Source organism: Ruditapes philippinarum, unplaced genomic scaffold, assembly GCF_026571515.1.
Source record: "Ruditapes philippinarum isolate M1 unplaced genomic scaffold, ASM2657151v2 ctg1632_1_1_1_1, whole genome shotgun sequence".
Lineage (NCBI taxonomy): Eukaryota > Metazoa > Mollusca > Bivalvia > Venerida > Veneridae > Ruditapes > Ruditapes philippinarum.
In genome coordinates, this window is record NW_026855767.1 from 140,524 (window position 1) to 155,824 (window position 15,301).

Here is a 15,301-nt window from a genome sequence, read left to right on the forward strand (position 1 = left end):
TGACGTGCTTTAAATTTAACAAATAAAGTGAGTTTGGAAATGCACCTAAACTAAAATATAAAGCAAGACACATACAGTAAGCAGTAAGCTTCAGTCACCATGTATATACACTAAATATAGAAATTACAGATTTATTACCCATGGTACAGTTTTCTCCTGTCCAACCAGGCGGACATATACAACGATAGGTTCCTATTTCATTGATACAGGTCGCTCCATTTTTACATGGACTGTATACAAAACATTCATCAACATCTAAAATATCAACAAAACACACATATCAAATCTCGAATATTGTTAAGATAATGCCATATAAAGCAAATTAATTGTAACAAATAATAATCAAACATGTAAACAGCCAAAAAGCCACATTCGTACAAACAAACAAGATTTTATGGTCATAGATCCATCTCTAGAATACATGTATACTGGGGGACCTTTCCTGTCTTTTACACTTGTAATCATTATTGTGAAATATTTTTTTTTAAAAATACCACTTTTAAACAAGGATATTAATAAAGTTTATAAGAAACCCCATCTCCATAGCTATGAGCTGTTTTCTGCACTTTGGTAGTTGTTTCATTGTTTCCGAGGTCTTCATTCATTTTTAGATAAAACAGTAAAAAATACTGTCGATGAGTAAAAAGGATACATGCAGTTTCTGTTACAAATTTATTAATATTTTCGAAGAACAATATGTCTAAAATAAATAACTTAAACAAGGGGAGGAATCACGCCGTTCGTTACCCAAACAAACAAGATGGCGGATGCAGCCAAAAAGTAGGTTTTTCCCTTTTTTCTCTGAAATTCGTGATGTTCTTGTGTAAAGGTACATATAACAACCTTCTCCACAATTTTCCTGGCACACAGAAATTTATTTCATGAAGTTTCGTCCCGTACTTCTTCTGAAATGCGCGTCACCAGATTCGAAGCGAGAGAATTTTCCACTGGTTTGATCGTGGTAACGTACGGCTTCTTCTCTAAAATTCACTGTTTTGTTTACATATATGTATATTAACTGAAATCACTGACATTAAAAAGTTGTAATATGTCGGCATCTAAGCATTCGTGCCCATTCTGGCTCGAATAACCGCTGAAAATATTAAAATCGGGGCATTTTCCGGAAATGATAACGTATGGCGCACAAAATATCAATGATAACGCACGGCGCATTTTTGTCTGCTTAATTGATTTTCTATATAAGAGAAAAGTTATGTTACCAGTTACCAGACATAAGAGGATGTGTAGAGCCAAATAAAGAAACTGAATATTATTTAGTGTTTGCATAATATCTGTCATGTGTTTTTGTATCGGATAGAAATATCCGATCCATTTCAGGGCTCTTTCGCATTGGGCTGTAACGAGTCTTGCTAACTTAAGCCCTTGTGCAGGTGCCAGTGGGATGGATATTAAAATCCGATAGGTAATCACGAGTGATATGTTTTCTTGCATATCATACTCGAATATAGAGCAACTTTTCCACCTTTGGTGATCTTAAAGTTTCGTCAAAAGTGAAACTTGATCCCAAATGTCAAATATCTATGTATATGTTAGTGCTCATCCGTACTGTTCTATAGAAATTATAGATTTTGACGGGAGCGATAGCGACAGAATGATGTTTTAATTTCTGTAGAACAGCTACGGATGAATACAAAAATGTACTAACATACTAAGCGTCAAGCTTTTTTGGCACTTTATTACGTCACTATGCTGTTCTATGAATTTTATTATGAAAATGAGAAATCGACTATGAACGGTATTCGATAAAGTATCGTCTTTTATTCTTCAATGAAAATTAGCGCACAGATTTTCTTTTAGAAAAACAGCGCTTTCATTGGGTGAGAAATAAATTTGGACACTACATAAACTTCTATTTTTCAAAGTGCTTCATAGAAATGTGTTCGTAAAATAGACAAGTATAGTGACGAAAGAAAGTAAATATTAATGAAGCCAAATAAAGCTTGACACTAAATATGTTAGTATTCATCCATGCTGTTCTACGGAAATAAGAAACATTCTCCGGCCGCTATCGCTCCTGTCAAAGTTTCTAAATTCTGTAGAACAACACAGATGAACACTAACTGATTACTACGCTACTATGATATTATTGTTTACGAAGTATATGTTACTAACATATACTTCGTAAACACTATTATCATAGTAGCGTAGTAATTGTACAGCTGTTCTTTCGTAAAGATAATGACGTCATCTGAGCGCATTCATGAGCGGTCTAGCTTTAATGATTTCAGACGGGTTCTCGGTAATGGACAAAACATCGAAATCCAAATCCGATTTGAAACTTTATCATGGTCGGTAAAATGTTTACCGCAAATTTCAATGACACTCTTTTATTGCTGATACCTGCAATACTATTTTGTAAGAGATTGATTGTTTTTGTTGGGGCGTTTGCGAGAAATAAAGCCAAAATATGATAGGCAAATTTATGAATTGGATGTAATTGTTTTGATCAAATCATTTATAATAAAAAACTGTACGGATATGTCGTGCAAATATATCTGACGTCATAGTGGCACAACGTCACGCTAAATAGAAAACGTTTCGTCAAATAAACTGGAAATTTCTTATTTAAAAATATATTGAATTTATTCGCAAAACATTATTTTCTAACTAATTCAATAAATTCAATATAGAACCTATACTGATTCATTATTCTCTTTTATGAATTTCTTTTAATGAGCGACCAGATTGTATAAACACAGGCTCATCTCCTCTGAGTGTAAGATAGTCGCAATCACTTTTCGTTTTGTTTATGTTTGACGTGAAATATTAAGATTTTCTTATCAGTAATTTGTTAAAGTAATTTTGGAAAAGAAAATATATCAAGTCTTCCGTACCATTTTAACATTTTTGCTCTGGTGAATGCATTTCTTCTTTCTGATAAGGGGATAAGACCATAATTATCGCACAACACTGGCGAAATTTAATGTGAAGACAACAATACACAAATGTTTCCTAAAAGTGGAGGCTTTTCTTTCCCTTCTGCATTTTATACAAAAATATTCTCAAACTATAAACCTGTGTTTTACTTGGTATATTTACAACGAATATCTATTATGCCACCAGCTAGAAAGATATTGATACCCGATGGTGCAGCATTGTTCAATAATTTATTTCTGAAATGACAAACTTTTTGTTTCAAATATCTATCATTTCCTACATACAAATTATTTATCATCAGCTGACTGGACAAATAGAAATCCACCAAGTAGAAAAATGCGCCGTACGTTATCATTGATATTTTATACGCCATACGTTATCATTTCCGGAAAATGCCCCGATATTAATATTTACACCAGTAAATCTAGCCAAAATGGGCATGAATGATTACTTAACAACATATTACAAATTTTTAAAGTCAGTGGTTTCAGTTAATATACATATATGTAAAGAAACAGCGAATTTGAGTGAAGAAGCCGTACGTTACCACGATCAAACCGGTGGAAAATTCTCTCGCTTCGAATCTGGTGACGCGCATTTCAGAAGAAGTACGGGACGAAACACCATGAAATAAATTTCTGTGTGCCAGGAAAATTGTGTAGAAGGTTGTTATATGTACCTTTACACAAGAACATCACGAATTTCAGAGAAAAAAGGGAAAAACCTACTTTTTGGCTGCGTCCGCCATCTTGTTTGTTTGGGTAACGAACGGCGTGATTCCTCCCCTTGTTAAATAAGTAATAAAAGTTATGTTTTCAAACCTTTTCCACAATTTGACCCGCTATATCCTGGCTCACAGATACATTCATATGATCCTGCCTTTTCAATACACCTTGCATTGTTTTGACAGGGGTTTGTGTCACATTCACGAATGTCTGAAAATAAATGTAGGTTTTTTAAATAGTTTTCAATTAACAAAAGGGAAAATCAACAATCATTAACAGTTATTATAGAAGAAAATTGAACTTGTATACGAAATAGAAACATAATTAATTAGGCCTACCTGTTTCACAATTACGACCTGTCCATCCCGACAGACACCTACACATGTAATCACCCACTAAATTAAAACAACTTGCTCCATTCTTGCATATGTCTGGCTTCTCAAGACATTCATGTATATCTGAAATATAAAAGAAAAAATCTATTGTTAGACACTACGAGCTGTATTTCAGTAAATATTGTTATTAAATAATGCGTATATATTTTTACTGTCTTATATCATTTATACGTAAATGTACATTTTTATGTGAATGTATAGAAAAAACATAATTGTGAAGAGCAAAATTAAACCAATGATATATAAGAGAAATCCGACTTTAGTATTTCTTTACTAGTAAAGCAAATTCATTTGATAAGGACGCCTGTTCTTTTTTAATATTAATGTTAATACTAATGTTACCTCTCTCACAGTAAGGACCTCTCCATTGAGGTGTACATTGACATGTGAATGATCCTAAATTGTCCAGGCATGTGGCTCCATTCTGACATGGTCTATCCAGACACTCATTGATATCTGAAATTAATCATGTTTAATTGTAAAATTATTGTAAAACACAAATTATTTTTGTATCTAATACTTGTCAATACTGACAGGAATTCCATAATTTCTGTATTTATATAATTTGATATAATATAAGTTAATATACCGAATATTTTGTTACTAAATGCAGTATGTTTAGTAACAAAAGAATAGAATATTAGAAGTTCGGTAACGTTAGAGGGCCTCCGTTTATAGTACGATCTTGATGTCGACTGATTTTAATTGGATTTGATGAACTGTATTTAAAAACACAAATTAATTTGTCTATCCGGTTATTTTGTCAAATCTTATCTCAATATGCTTGTAGTTTTTGTCCCGGCGAGAAGAATCTTTTCGTCTTTTGAAAAAAATATTTGTTGTTGTTGTTGTTGTTTTTTTGTTTCTATTATTATTATTAAATTTTTTTATTTTTTTTGACAATATTCTAGTCTGTGAATAAAATAAATTGATTTGTGTTAAAACGTGTCATCAATTCGAATAAAAATGAGTCGGCTTACACGTGATGATGATCAATTTGTTGATAAGCAGAAAAGGTAAAGTTTATCTAACTTTCACAAGATGCAGGTTAACAATGAATAAATGACATACTTGTTTCACAATGGTCACCGGTCCATCCGTTTTGGCAGAGGCAATAGTAAGATCCTGCTGTATCAACACACGTTCCATTATTTAGACAAATACCTTTCTCTTGACATTCATACACGTCTGTAATCAATTTTAATATTCGCTCAATATAAATTTATACAACAGTAAACTCGTCCAACAGAATTCAGTATTGTACTCAACAATGGATACTTACCTCATAATATCATATTACTGTTTTCTAACTTAAACTCAATGTAAATATATGGCAGTGTTTGTAAACATTCTTACAATATCAATATTTGATTTCATTAAATGTTATTTCTATTCTAAACAAACAAACAAACAAACAAACAAACAAATGCTGGTATATTCCCAGACTTATAGACTTATTTTCACTAAGAGACAAAATATTGAACATACTTTCTTCACAGAGCTGACCAGTACGACCTTGTGGACATTGACAGAAGAAACCACCCAATGTGTTCTGACAGCTACCACCATAAAGACACGGATTACCTCCAGCACATTCATTGATATCTGATATAGATAAAAGTATCTTATTATTCCTGTGTCCTATAAATTTAAGTTAATATTCACACGTAATTAAAATTACCTAATTGAATTTAGTTATTTTAGTATAAAACAAGAGAAATGTTGTTTAAATGTTGTTAAATGAAGAGTCACTTAATGTTATTTACTCCTTCAAATATTTAATGACAATATATAACGATTAAAGAAAACTTGATAAACAAAGAATTCAATTCATTACCCTTTCATAGAAAATAGAGAAAGTTTTTAGATAATTCAATTTAAATGTACCAAATTCACAGTGTTGTCCTGTCCAGCCATCGGGACATCTGCAAACGAATGATCCAGGAGTGTTCTCGCATTTACCTCCATTTTTACACCGATTAACGCTACACTCATTTATATCTATATGTGACATAAACAATAATTATTATATTATGATATTACCTTTAATAGCAACTATCAATCATACAAACTAGATTCTCTTTTAAATGATTTTCCGAGACAACACTACTTTCATAGTACCAGTATAAAAACCCTTATAAAAATGGCTAATCAATGTAAAACAACATGTCAATGTTTAATTTCACAATTTATTTTACATTATTTAACTACCCGAATATTCATTGATCACACGATTTTAAACTTACCGTAGCTACAATCATGTCCAGTCCAGCCATCTGGACACTGGCAGTGAAATCCGTTGATAGATTCAACACAAGTTGCACCATTACGACAGGGATTGCCCAAGCAGAACTTAAAAACTGAATATGAAATCAAAAGTGTTAGTTTTTTTAATTCTACTTCTTCAAATCCCTCCCGAGGTGTATATGTCGATAAGAGGGCAGGTCAAGTCATCCGATGTGCTAGCGATGATTGGTTGACCTGTCGTGACAAACTCGGGAGGATTGTGGTCAAGCAAGGGTCGTTTTGAAAGAAAGATGCATGGATGCTATTGTCGTTCCCACTGGATACCACCATGTACGAAGACATCCCCGATGTGGCAGCTAATGCGGACCGGCATGAACGCTGACATATGGTTCATTCTGGCGCCGAGCATAAATAAAACTAAAAACAACAACTTTGACTACACTGACCACACACGTACACCAAGCATTTATTCATTATGTATGGATTAACTAAGAAACAATGTGCAATTCTATGATTTACAACTCAACAAATAATTTTATTGCACAGGAGAAATAACAGTAAATAAGAAACTCTTACTTAAAGAAGGTGATACTCCAGCGGTTTGAGTAGGTTTGATTGAAGGTATAATTGACGGATCAGTGTGTGTGTAATTGACCGGGTGTAAGGACACGTTACAACTCTTAGCTATTAACATCAGATCTCCAACTTCAAACATTTCTTTCCTGTCAATTACATGACGCGGTGCATGTCTTTCTAGTTCATCAATAATTGCAGCTTTTAAAGTATCTGTCAAAAGCTCTCCGAATATAAGATGGAAGTTTACAGAAGACGGAGATCGCCTGAAAAAAGAAAAGCAAAGCAAAACTTGATTAAACATCATCCATTAATTCTCATACAGCAGTCGGAGACCGCATAAAAAAGAGGAGTGCAATGCAAAACTTTATTTAACATATTTCATTCTTTCTTGTTCGTGAAGAACGTTGAGTTTATAAGAAAGCCTGTGGAGACTAGAACAAACCAGTACTAGTGTCATAAGAGGAGACAGGGTCGTGGCTCAAGTACGGCTCGAACTCTCGGTTATCTTACATAATGCAAAATGCCTGCTGCCATGCCGAAGTAAGGCATCTATCTATTTATAATGATGTAATGCACCTACATGTATCTATCAATGATGTGCTACAGATGAAAAGTCTACCAATAAAAATATAACTTTTGACGTAATTAAGAAATACACACTAATGTTACATTTCCTAAATTAAACAATTCAAACATATATGTCATAAACCGAACAATTGAAAAAAAAACTGAACTGAACAAAATATGTATATGAGATCACATCTATGAAAATATTTCCTGAACCGAATAATATTCTTTTGTAACAATTTAATATGGTCGAAAAAAATTCGAATAGTTTCCTGAGGCAAGCGCGTTTTGTAAAATAATTTACAAATGAAAAATATAAATACTTCCTTGAATGAAAACACACACCGTACATGATGATAAATAAATAAATGATCAAGATGCAAACTTCATAGCAAGATAAGGAGTTCATATGTATGTAGAAATAATTACCTGAATCTAACAATGTAGCAATTCTTGTAAGATGCCGCTAGTTTGCCATGTCCATAGTAGGTGGCAACCTTTTAAATATACAATATTTGTGTTTATCATTTAAACATGTGCAGGATAAATAGTTTGTATATTTTGAATTTTAGCATAGAAAACTAAAGTTAAATGGGTTAAATAGTGTTGCTTTTATCAAGTTTGTACCTCACAGTAATTGATGGATTTCTGTTATAGACCGGGCAGGTACCACAGCCTTTGGGAATTAATGATTATACATGTACACAAGCATTTCAAGTGAGGATTAATTATTTTCCGTCTGTCGAAAAATACTTGAAAACGTTGAACTATATATAAACTTACATCTTCACAGAATTGTTCCTGCTGTTTGACAAACCCGAACGATGTTCTGTCATCATGATAAAATGGCAGAGATCTGTTGTATAGTAGACATGTGATGTCCGCTAGTGTTGCAGCTTAAATAAACAGAGAAAGATAATATAATGTGCAAATCATATCAATTACAAAGTGAAAGGTATAAAATCTAAAACTGATGAATAAATTAATATGAATGTTGTATGGTAACAAAAGTTTGATTATTGAGAAACTTACAATATATAGTAACGCCTGTGTCTGTAGGTAGGACATCAATTGTTCTAGATGGTCGAATCATCTCAGTAGCTCCACCAGTAAAGTTAGTCACAGACACTTTAACGTCACGTTCATTCCAAATTATCCTGAAACAAAATCAGACAATAAATATGACAACAAAAATACTATTTTATCAAATTTCACTGCTTAATCACTGTATGATCTTAAAAGCTCACTATTATAAATGTTAAATGTTTTTCCAGATCAGTTTTCATATCACTCATTTGTTAAGTTCAACTGTTTGAAAGCTATAAGCTTAATGAAACACTCAAACCATGCCCATATAAGCAACGTATTGGCCCTGATGGCCACTAGTCCGGCGCGTTAACACTCAGCTATGCCGCCACTATGTTTATCAATGTTAACTGCTTTATTATTGCTCACTATCTATTATAACATCTTGATCTATTCTACCAATGCTCACTGTTTATTATTTATATTACATCTTGATCTATTATACCAATGCTCACTGTTTATTATTACATCTTGATCTATTATATCAATGTTCACTGTTTATTATTACATCTTGATATATTCTACCAATGCTCACTGTTTATTATTACATCTTGATATATTCTACCAATGCTCACTGTTTATTATTACATCTTGATATATTCTACCAATGCTCACTGTTTATTATTACATCTTGATCTATTATACCAATGCTCACTGTTTATTATTACATCTTGATCTATTATACCAATGCTCATTGTTTATTATTACATCTTGATCTATTATACCAATGCTCACTGTTTATTATTTATATTACATCTTGATCTATTCTACCAATGCTCACTGTTTATTATTTATATTACATCTTGATTTATTATACCAATGTTCATTGTTTATTATTACATCTTGATCTATTCTACCAATGCTCACTGTTTATAATTACATCTTGATCTATTATACCAATGCTCACTGTTTATTATTACATCTTGATCTATTATACCAATGCTCACTATTTATTATTACAGCTTGATCTATTATACCAATGTTCACTGTTTATTAATACATCTTGATCTATTATACCAATGCTCATTGTTTATTATTTATATTACATCTTGATCTATTCTACCAATGCTCACTGTTTATTATTTATATTACATCTTGAGCTATTATACCAATGTTCACTGTTTATTATTACATCTTGAGCTATTATACCAATGTTCACTGTTTATTATTACATCTTGATCTATTATATCAATGTTCACTGTTTATTATTGCATCTTGATCTATGCTACCAATGCTCACTGTTTATTATTTATATTACATCTTGATCTATTATACCAATGCTCACTGTTTATTATTTATATTACATCTTGATCTATTATACCAATGCTCACTGTTTATTATTACATCTTGATCTATTATACCAATGTTCACTGTTTATTATTACATCTTGATCTATTATATCAATGTTCACTGTTTATTATTGCATCTTGATATATTCTACCAATGCTCACTGTTTATTATTACATCTTGATATATTCTACCAATGCTCACTGTTTATTATTACATCTTGATATATTCTACCAATGCTCACTGTTTATTATTACATCTTGATATATTCTACCAATGCTCACTGTTTATTATTACATCTTGATATATTCTACCAATGCTCACTATCTATTATTACATCTTGATATATTCTACCAATGTTCATTGTTTATTATTACATCTTGATCTATTCTACCAATGTTCACTGTTTATTATTACATCTTAATCTATTAATTCTACCAATGTTCACTGTTTATTATTTCATCTTGATCTATTATACCAATGTTCACTGTTTATTATTACATCCAATGTTCATTACTCTTTTAATGCTCTCTCCTACACAGATTGAAGGCACAAGAATAGTTGATCATAAGAAAAAGCAGTATCTCATTATTGCATCTTAGATTATAGAATCATTTCCTTTTTATTCATCATATACATATTCATGCAAAGTTTTATTACAATTTAACAAATGGATCCTGAAAACATATTCAATATCTATTTCTTGCTTTTACGGCGGACAATAGCATTTTTGTGACTATTAAAATTTATGTTCAGTTTCAAATAAGCTCACCTTAGGTCACCAATATCAAGGAGCTCGTAGTTTCCAAGTAATTCATGTGGAGCTTGATTTGCTATAATTGATGTAATATTTTTGCGTAGATAATCCCCGAGTGGTGCCGCAAATGTCAATTTGAATACAAGCCCATGAGGAGAAGGCCTTTAATAAAAGAGAAACAGCTTTAAAAAGTGTAACAAAATATACAATATTATTCTACATAAATTCAGTAAGAGTCGTAAATCATGCACTTATAAAATAATCTGCATATATAAATATCATAAAGTCATCGTTTCCGTGTTTATCAAGTCACCACACTTCCGTGAGTTTGAGAATTGTATGGAAAATCTTAATGGAATATTTAGTCATACAAGACATATTTATGAGAACTAATTTTCATCATGAATTCTAAGATTATTGTAAAAGTGTATGAAAATTTACTTGAAGTTCTCTATCCTGCAATCTTGGTAGATTTCTCTCATGTTGCTGTTTTTGAAATATCTTTCAATCTGTAAATTAATCAACATAATTATATTTTTGGAAATAACCCCGGCTAAAATCGTATGATTTACCACACAACTATTTTATTATCCTCTTGAGAACTTTATATTATATATACATGGAAAATGGTGTTATATCGGTCAAATCAAAATTCATATCTATTTTTAGGGACTAGTTTCGATGGTGTTTTCTCTGACAATCAGTATAAGCCTCAGTCATAATACTCATTTCGTAATCACAAATGAAAATTTATGTTTTCTCAACACATTTGAACCGCGTTACTCATATAATCAATATTTTATTGCGCGCTGTACAAATTAATTGTGAACCAAGAAATAGTTTATTGTTATCAATTTTGTTATTTTTTCATTTTTCGTGAAATATTTAATTCATTTTTACTCAAACAAATAATATCCTCATTATAATTATAACATGTGTGTCAAGTATTATAATTCCAGGAATAGAATATATTCATACATCAGTACAAAATCGTGACTGTAGACGCAGGAACACAGGTGACGTTTTATCATCCAAGTCGGTTGTATATCCAAACCCATACAATAGAGCGTCCACAAAGGCGTTTGTTGAATCTTATATGTAAAAAACAGAAGTATAAGTTACATACAGGTCTGAGATCATTCATTCATTTATAATCGTTTATATAAACATACTAGCGAACTCAATATCAATTACAAGAAATTTGTTTTTATCAACTTGTGTATATGTTATAATAGTGTAGCGTAGAAAAATGAAATCCAATATCAAAACCCTGTATAAAGACATGAATAAAAGTTTGGTCATTAAAGATGAAACAAGTTATGAAGAATTAAAATCATTACATCGAGTCAAGTTAAATAGAAACATAAAATTTACTGTAAACTATCACAGTAAGGGAACTGGACACTGGCCAAACCATCCCGGGTGTAGATTTTGGAGGAATAAAACTGTATGATGTAAAAGCTGTTGCAAACGTCATTGGCGCTGTGAAAGTGTCTGTGGATGGATATAAAGATGTGGCCGTCTGATACGGCGTGTAGCGCATTACAAAACTACCATCCGCCAGAATAACGAGTAGATCTCCAACTAAATATGTCTTCAATGGTCCATCTGGATCGTCCATGAATTCATATAGTGGTGCATATGTCATTATTATATTTTTCAGCGAGTCTGGGTTGTAGATAAATGGATCTGCTACTTTGAGTAAAGCACGAAGAGATGAGAATCGTTTTCCTTGACCTGGTGGACTAAAGCATTAAACAATCGTGTGTTAAAATCTTGTAGATATAATCAAGCGAGCTAATACAATAATGTGTAATCATCAAAACACCAAATAAACTAAAATAGTTAAAATTTAAAAGCACATACCAGAAGTGTATTCGATTTAAAATTAAAACAACTTCTTTATTTGTAAAATGCACAAAGAAATATAGAACTTACTAAAATCCAATTATATCACAAGAGTAAAAATAATCCTTCCAGGAACTTCTTCTAATGTGTCGTTCCAACTAAAATCAGGATAAATGAACAAATTACAATAACAACTCTATTATATCAGAGTCAGAAAAATAGAAAATCCTATAACATTGTGTCAGCATTTATTCTCAATACATTTATAAGATATGAACATACGATTATTAACAATTCAAGAGCCTGTTATGTTGACATTTTGAAAGAATAACTACAAATACAAATCAAAGCACGCCGAGCCATAGATATCGTAGCATAATGTATATATAGAAGAAATTGAGCATTGAGAGATGAAAATGTTTATTGAATAGTGTGATATAGATGAGGGATTAAAGTTTATTACAACTTTCTAGATTTAGCAAATCCTGATGTTATTGTACTATTTTGTTTGGATTCGTAAAACAGATTATTTACAATGAATTTATAAGGAGATTTAGATCATTTTATTGTATTTGAGACTCGTCAAAACTTCTATCCTTACATCTTTACAGAATCGCTGTGAGTAGTCCTTGAACAGCACGGAATTTCTATCACTGAGAGCTGGTTGGTACGTCAAATTATATATATACAGGTACATATCAATGTACGGATTTCCATCTGTAAAATATATAATCACTTAAAGAAAAGGCACCATCAAATTATTTGTTTATCTTCTATAACATATGCATGTTATTTCCCAGAAAAAAGACTTTAATTAAGTGTTCTTAAACTATATAATGTGTTTAAATTTTGTTATTAAGAAATAATAATAATAATAATAATAATAATCTTTATTTAGTACGATAAGTTCTTGAGTACAAGAGTTTTAGAACTTAACTTTTTATATAAAGATACACAGAAAAACTGGTATTGCGAGTGATATTTATCTATCAAATAGGTTTACTGATAAAAACCCGATGTTTGTATTGTTCTTGAAAATATGGATCGTTGGTCCATATGAACTTCTGTGTCGGTGTGACTTAAACCCCCCAACAGAACAAACATCTTAAATAAAAATATTCAACGAAGAAATCATATACTTAAATACACAAGAAGATGTTATCTATATATACCTGGACTAATGGTGGCTGTGGGTGTGGGTTTGATGGTAACCCCGGGATTTACCGGGATAGGTACGACAACAATGTTACCATCTCCCTCTGGTGGAGTAATCAATAGCGTCCCTAACATTTTACGTCTCTTCCCATCAACTAGAACAGTTCTAGCTCCCTCCATGATTGTCTTTGCTATAAGTCGTTGTAATGCCGCTGTATCATCACCGGTAAAACTCACGTGCGCTATCGCCACGTCCGGATTTGTACTTCAAGAAATTAAAATAGGACATTTCAAAGCATATGTGCATGACGCATCTTATGATTAACTATCAAATATACAAATGTACAGTTAACTGTCTTACAAATGAAAACATGTCACTTCTATATAATTAGTTGTCTACAGAAATCATTTTATTCTTTCTTTCCTATAAAAAAACTTTGTATAACAAAAGAGGCATACCCGAATGCAAATACTTCACAGCTGTGGTAGCGGTTACTGAGGATGCTATTCTGCATTATAGACCCGATCTGAAATAAACATAGTTTAACAGTTAGTCTAACCACATGTCTAAAAATCTCTTTTCATATTAGCTGTATATCATAAATCGTCATACAGTATAATCCATCATTCGTGCTTTCCACATAAATGTATGTAGATTTAAGAATAGGTGATAACTTCTGGAAATGAGGATTTTGTAAGTTGCATTAGCCTTTAAATAATAAATAAGCAACATTCTTTTGAAACAGGTAACTATTAACAAAAATATGAATATTTACAAATAATTTTTCCTAAAACCAGTGCGTTATGTTTATAGATTTCTATATGTAAATACGATATATTGTCATATAAAACTTCTTATAAAATACAGTTACCCGTAATTTACCCACGATATATCTGTTTGAAACTATCATGATCAGCATATTTTTTGCAATATTGTATTGTTATGATTTATTAGAAATTACATCATACATAAATCTACTTACATCATCACAGAATGGATTTGCCAGATGGAGGAATTGTGAAGACTTTTTGTCTCGTAGTATACTCGAGTAAGATAAATTGTAAACCCAGATTGTCAAATTGGCCAAAACACCAACTGAAATACATATTAATGATAGCGTAATTCCTTTTATCAACACATAGTTAATTGTTAAAATACCTTGCATTTAATAAAATTTAATCGTAATATGTTAATGTTAACTCTTTTAGTCAATAATGTGGCAGCTGCAGCGCGATTTTAAACTTATACACAAAGATTATTATAATAAATCATCAAGTGTGGTATCATGTATATCTAGAACTTCAACACTTTCAAGTTATATAAAACTATAGTTAGAAGTTGTTTTACTATAAACGATGTATATATATGAGCTGACCTTCTGGATTGATAGGTCTACTAGTTGATGGTTTAATTCCTGTTTTACTTCTTACATCCACCAAGAAATCTTTGAGGAACAACGCTAAGTAATCTATTCCCTCCTTTTTGTTTGTTTTAGAGTCTATAATGCTGGGAATATCAAGCTTTAGTCCATCAAGGTCACCTCGAAACGTCAAATTGAAACGAACTTTAACCGCTCCTTCTCTAAAATATCGAAAATATATATACAATGTAAAAACTGCTGAGATAAAAGTTACTTTTGTAAAGGAAAATGAAGAAAAAACTCTTTGTTGCACTTGGAAACAATAATTTACGAGAAAAAAAATGTTGCACTAAGAATGAAATGCATTTGATATCTCATTAAAGACTGCAAATTAAACGA

The 15,301-nt window shown here is 31.5% G+C and overlaps 1 protein-coding gene across 1 annotated transcript in view; it reads right to left on the minus strand.

The window, feature by feature from the left end:
• Nucleotides 1-15,301, minus strand: part of LOC132744302 (fibrillin-2-like) — a 94,241-nt gene that overhangs the window by 70,737 nt on the left and 8,203 nt on the right. Inside the window, exons 7-28 of the mRNA XM_060732968.1 lie at nucleotides 14,918-15,123; nucleotides 14,525-14,637; nucleotides 14,001-14,068; nucleotides 13,559-13,806; nucleotides 12,988-13,103; nucleotides 12,477-12,544; nucleotides 11,913-12,283; nucleotides 11,517-11,629; nucleotides 10,980-11,047; nucleotides 10,554-10,700; nucleotides 8,441-8,565; nucleotides 8,192-8,304; nucleotides 7,838-7,905; nucleotides 6,842-7,104; nucleotides 6,265-6,378; nucleotides 5,906-6,019; nucleotides 5,507-5,623; nucleotides 5,090-5,206; nucleotides 4,361-4,474; nucleotides 3,962-4,081; nucleotides 3,720-3,833; nucleotides 139-255 (exon numbers count right to left, since the gene is read on the minus strand). Coding sequence (XP_060588951.1) covers nucleotides 139-255; nucleotides 3,720-3,833; nucleotides 3,962-4,081; nucleotides 4,361-4,474; nucleotides 5,090-5,206; nucleotides 5,507-5,623; nucleotides 5,906-6,019; nucleotides 6,265-6,378; nucleotides 6,842-7,104; nucleotides 7,838-7,905; nucleotides 8,192-8,304; nucleotides 8,441-8,565; nucleotides 10,554-10,700; nucleotides 10,980-11,047; nucleotides 11,517-11,629; nucleotides 11,913-12,283; nucleotides 12,477-12,544; nucleotides 12,988-13,103; nucleotides 13,559-13,806; nucleotides 14,001-14,068; nucleotides 14,525-14,637; nucleotides 14,918-15,123 — 3,014 coding nt within the window. The remainder of the gene's footprint in view (nucleotides 1-138; nucleotides 256-3,719; nucleotides 3,834-3,961; nucleotides 4,082-4,360; nucleotides 4,475-5,089; nucleotides 5,207-5,506; nucleotides 5,624-5,905; nucleotides 6,020-6,264; nucleotides 6,379-6,841; nucleotides 7,105-7,837; nucleotides 7,906-8,191; nucleotides 8,305-8,440; nucleotides 8,566-10,553; nucleotides 10,701-10,979; nucleotides 11,048-11,516; nucleotides 11,630-11,912; nucleotides 12,284-12,476; nucleotides 12,545-12,987; nucleotides 13,104-13,558; nucleotides 13,807-14,000; nucleotides 14,069-14,524; nucleotides 14,638-14,917; nucleotides 15,124-15,301) is intronic.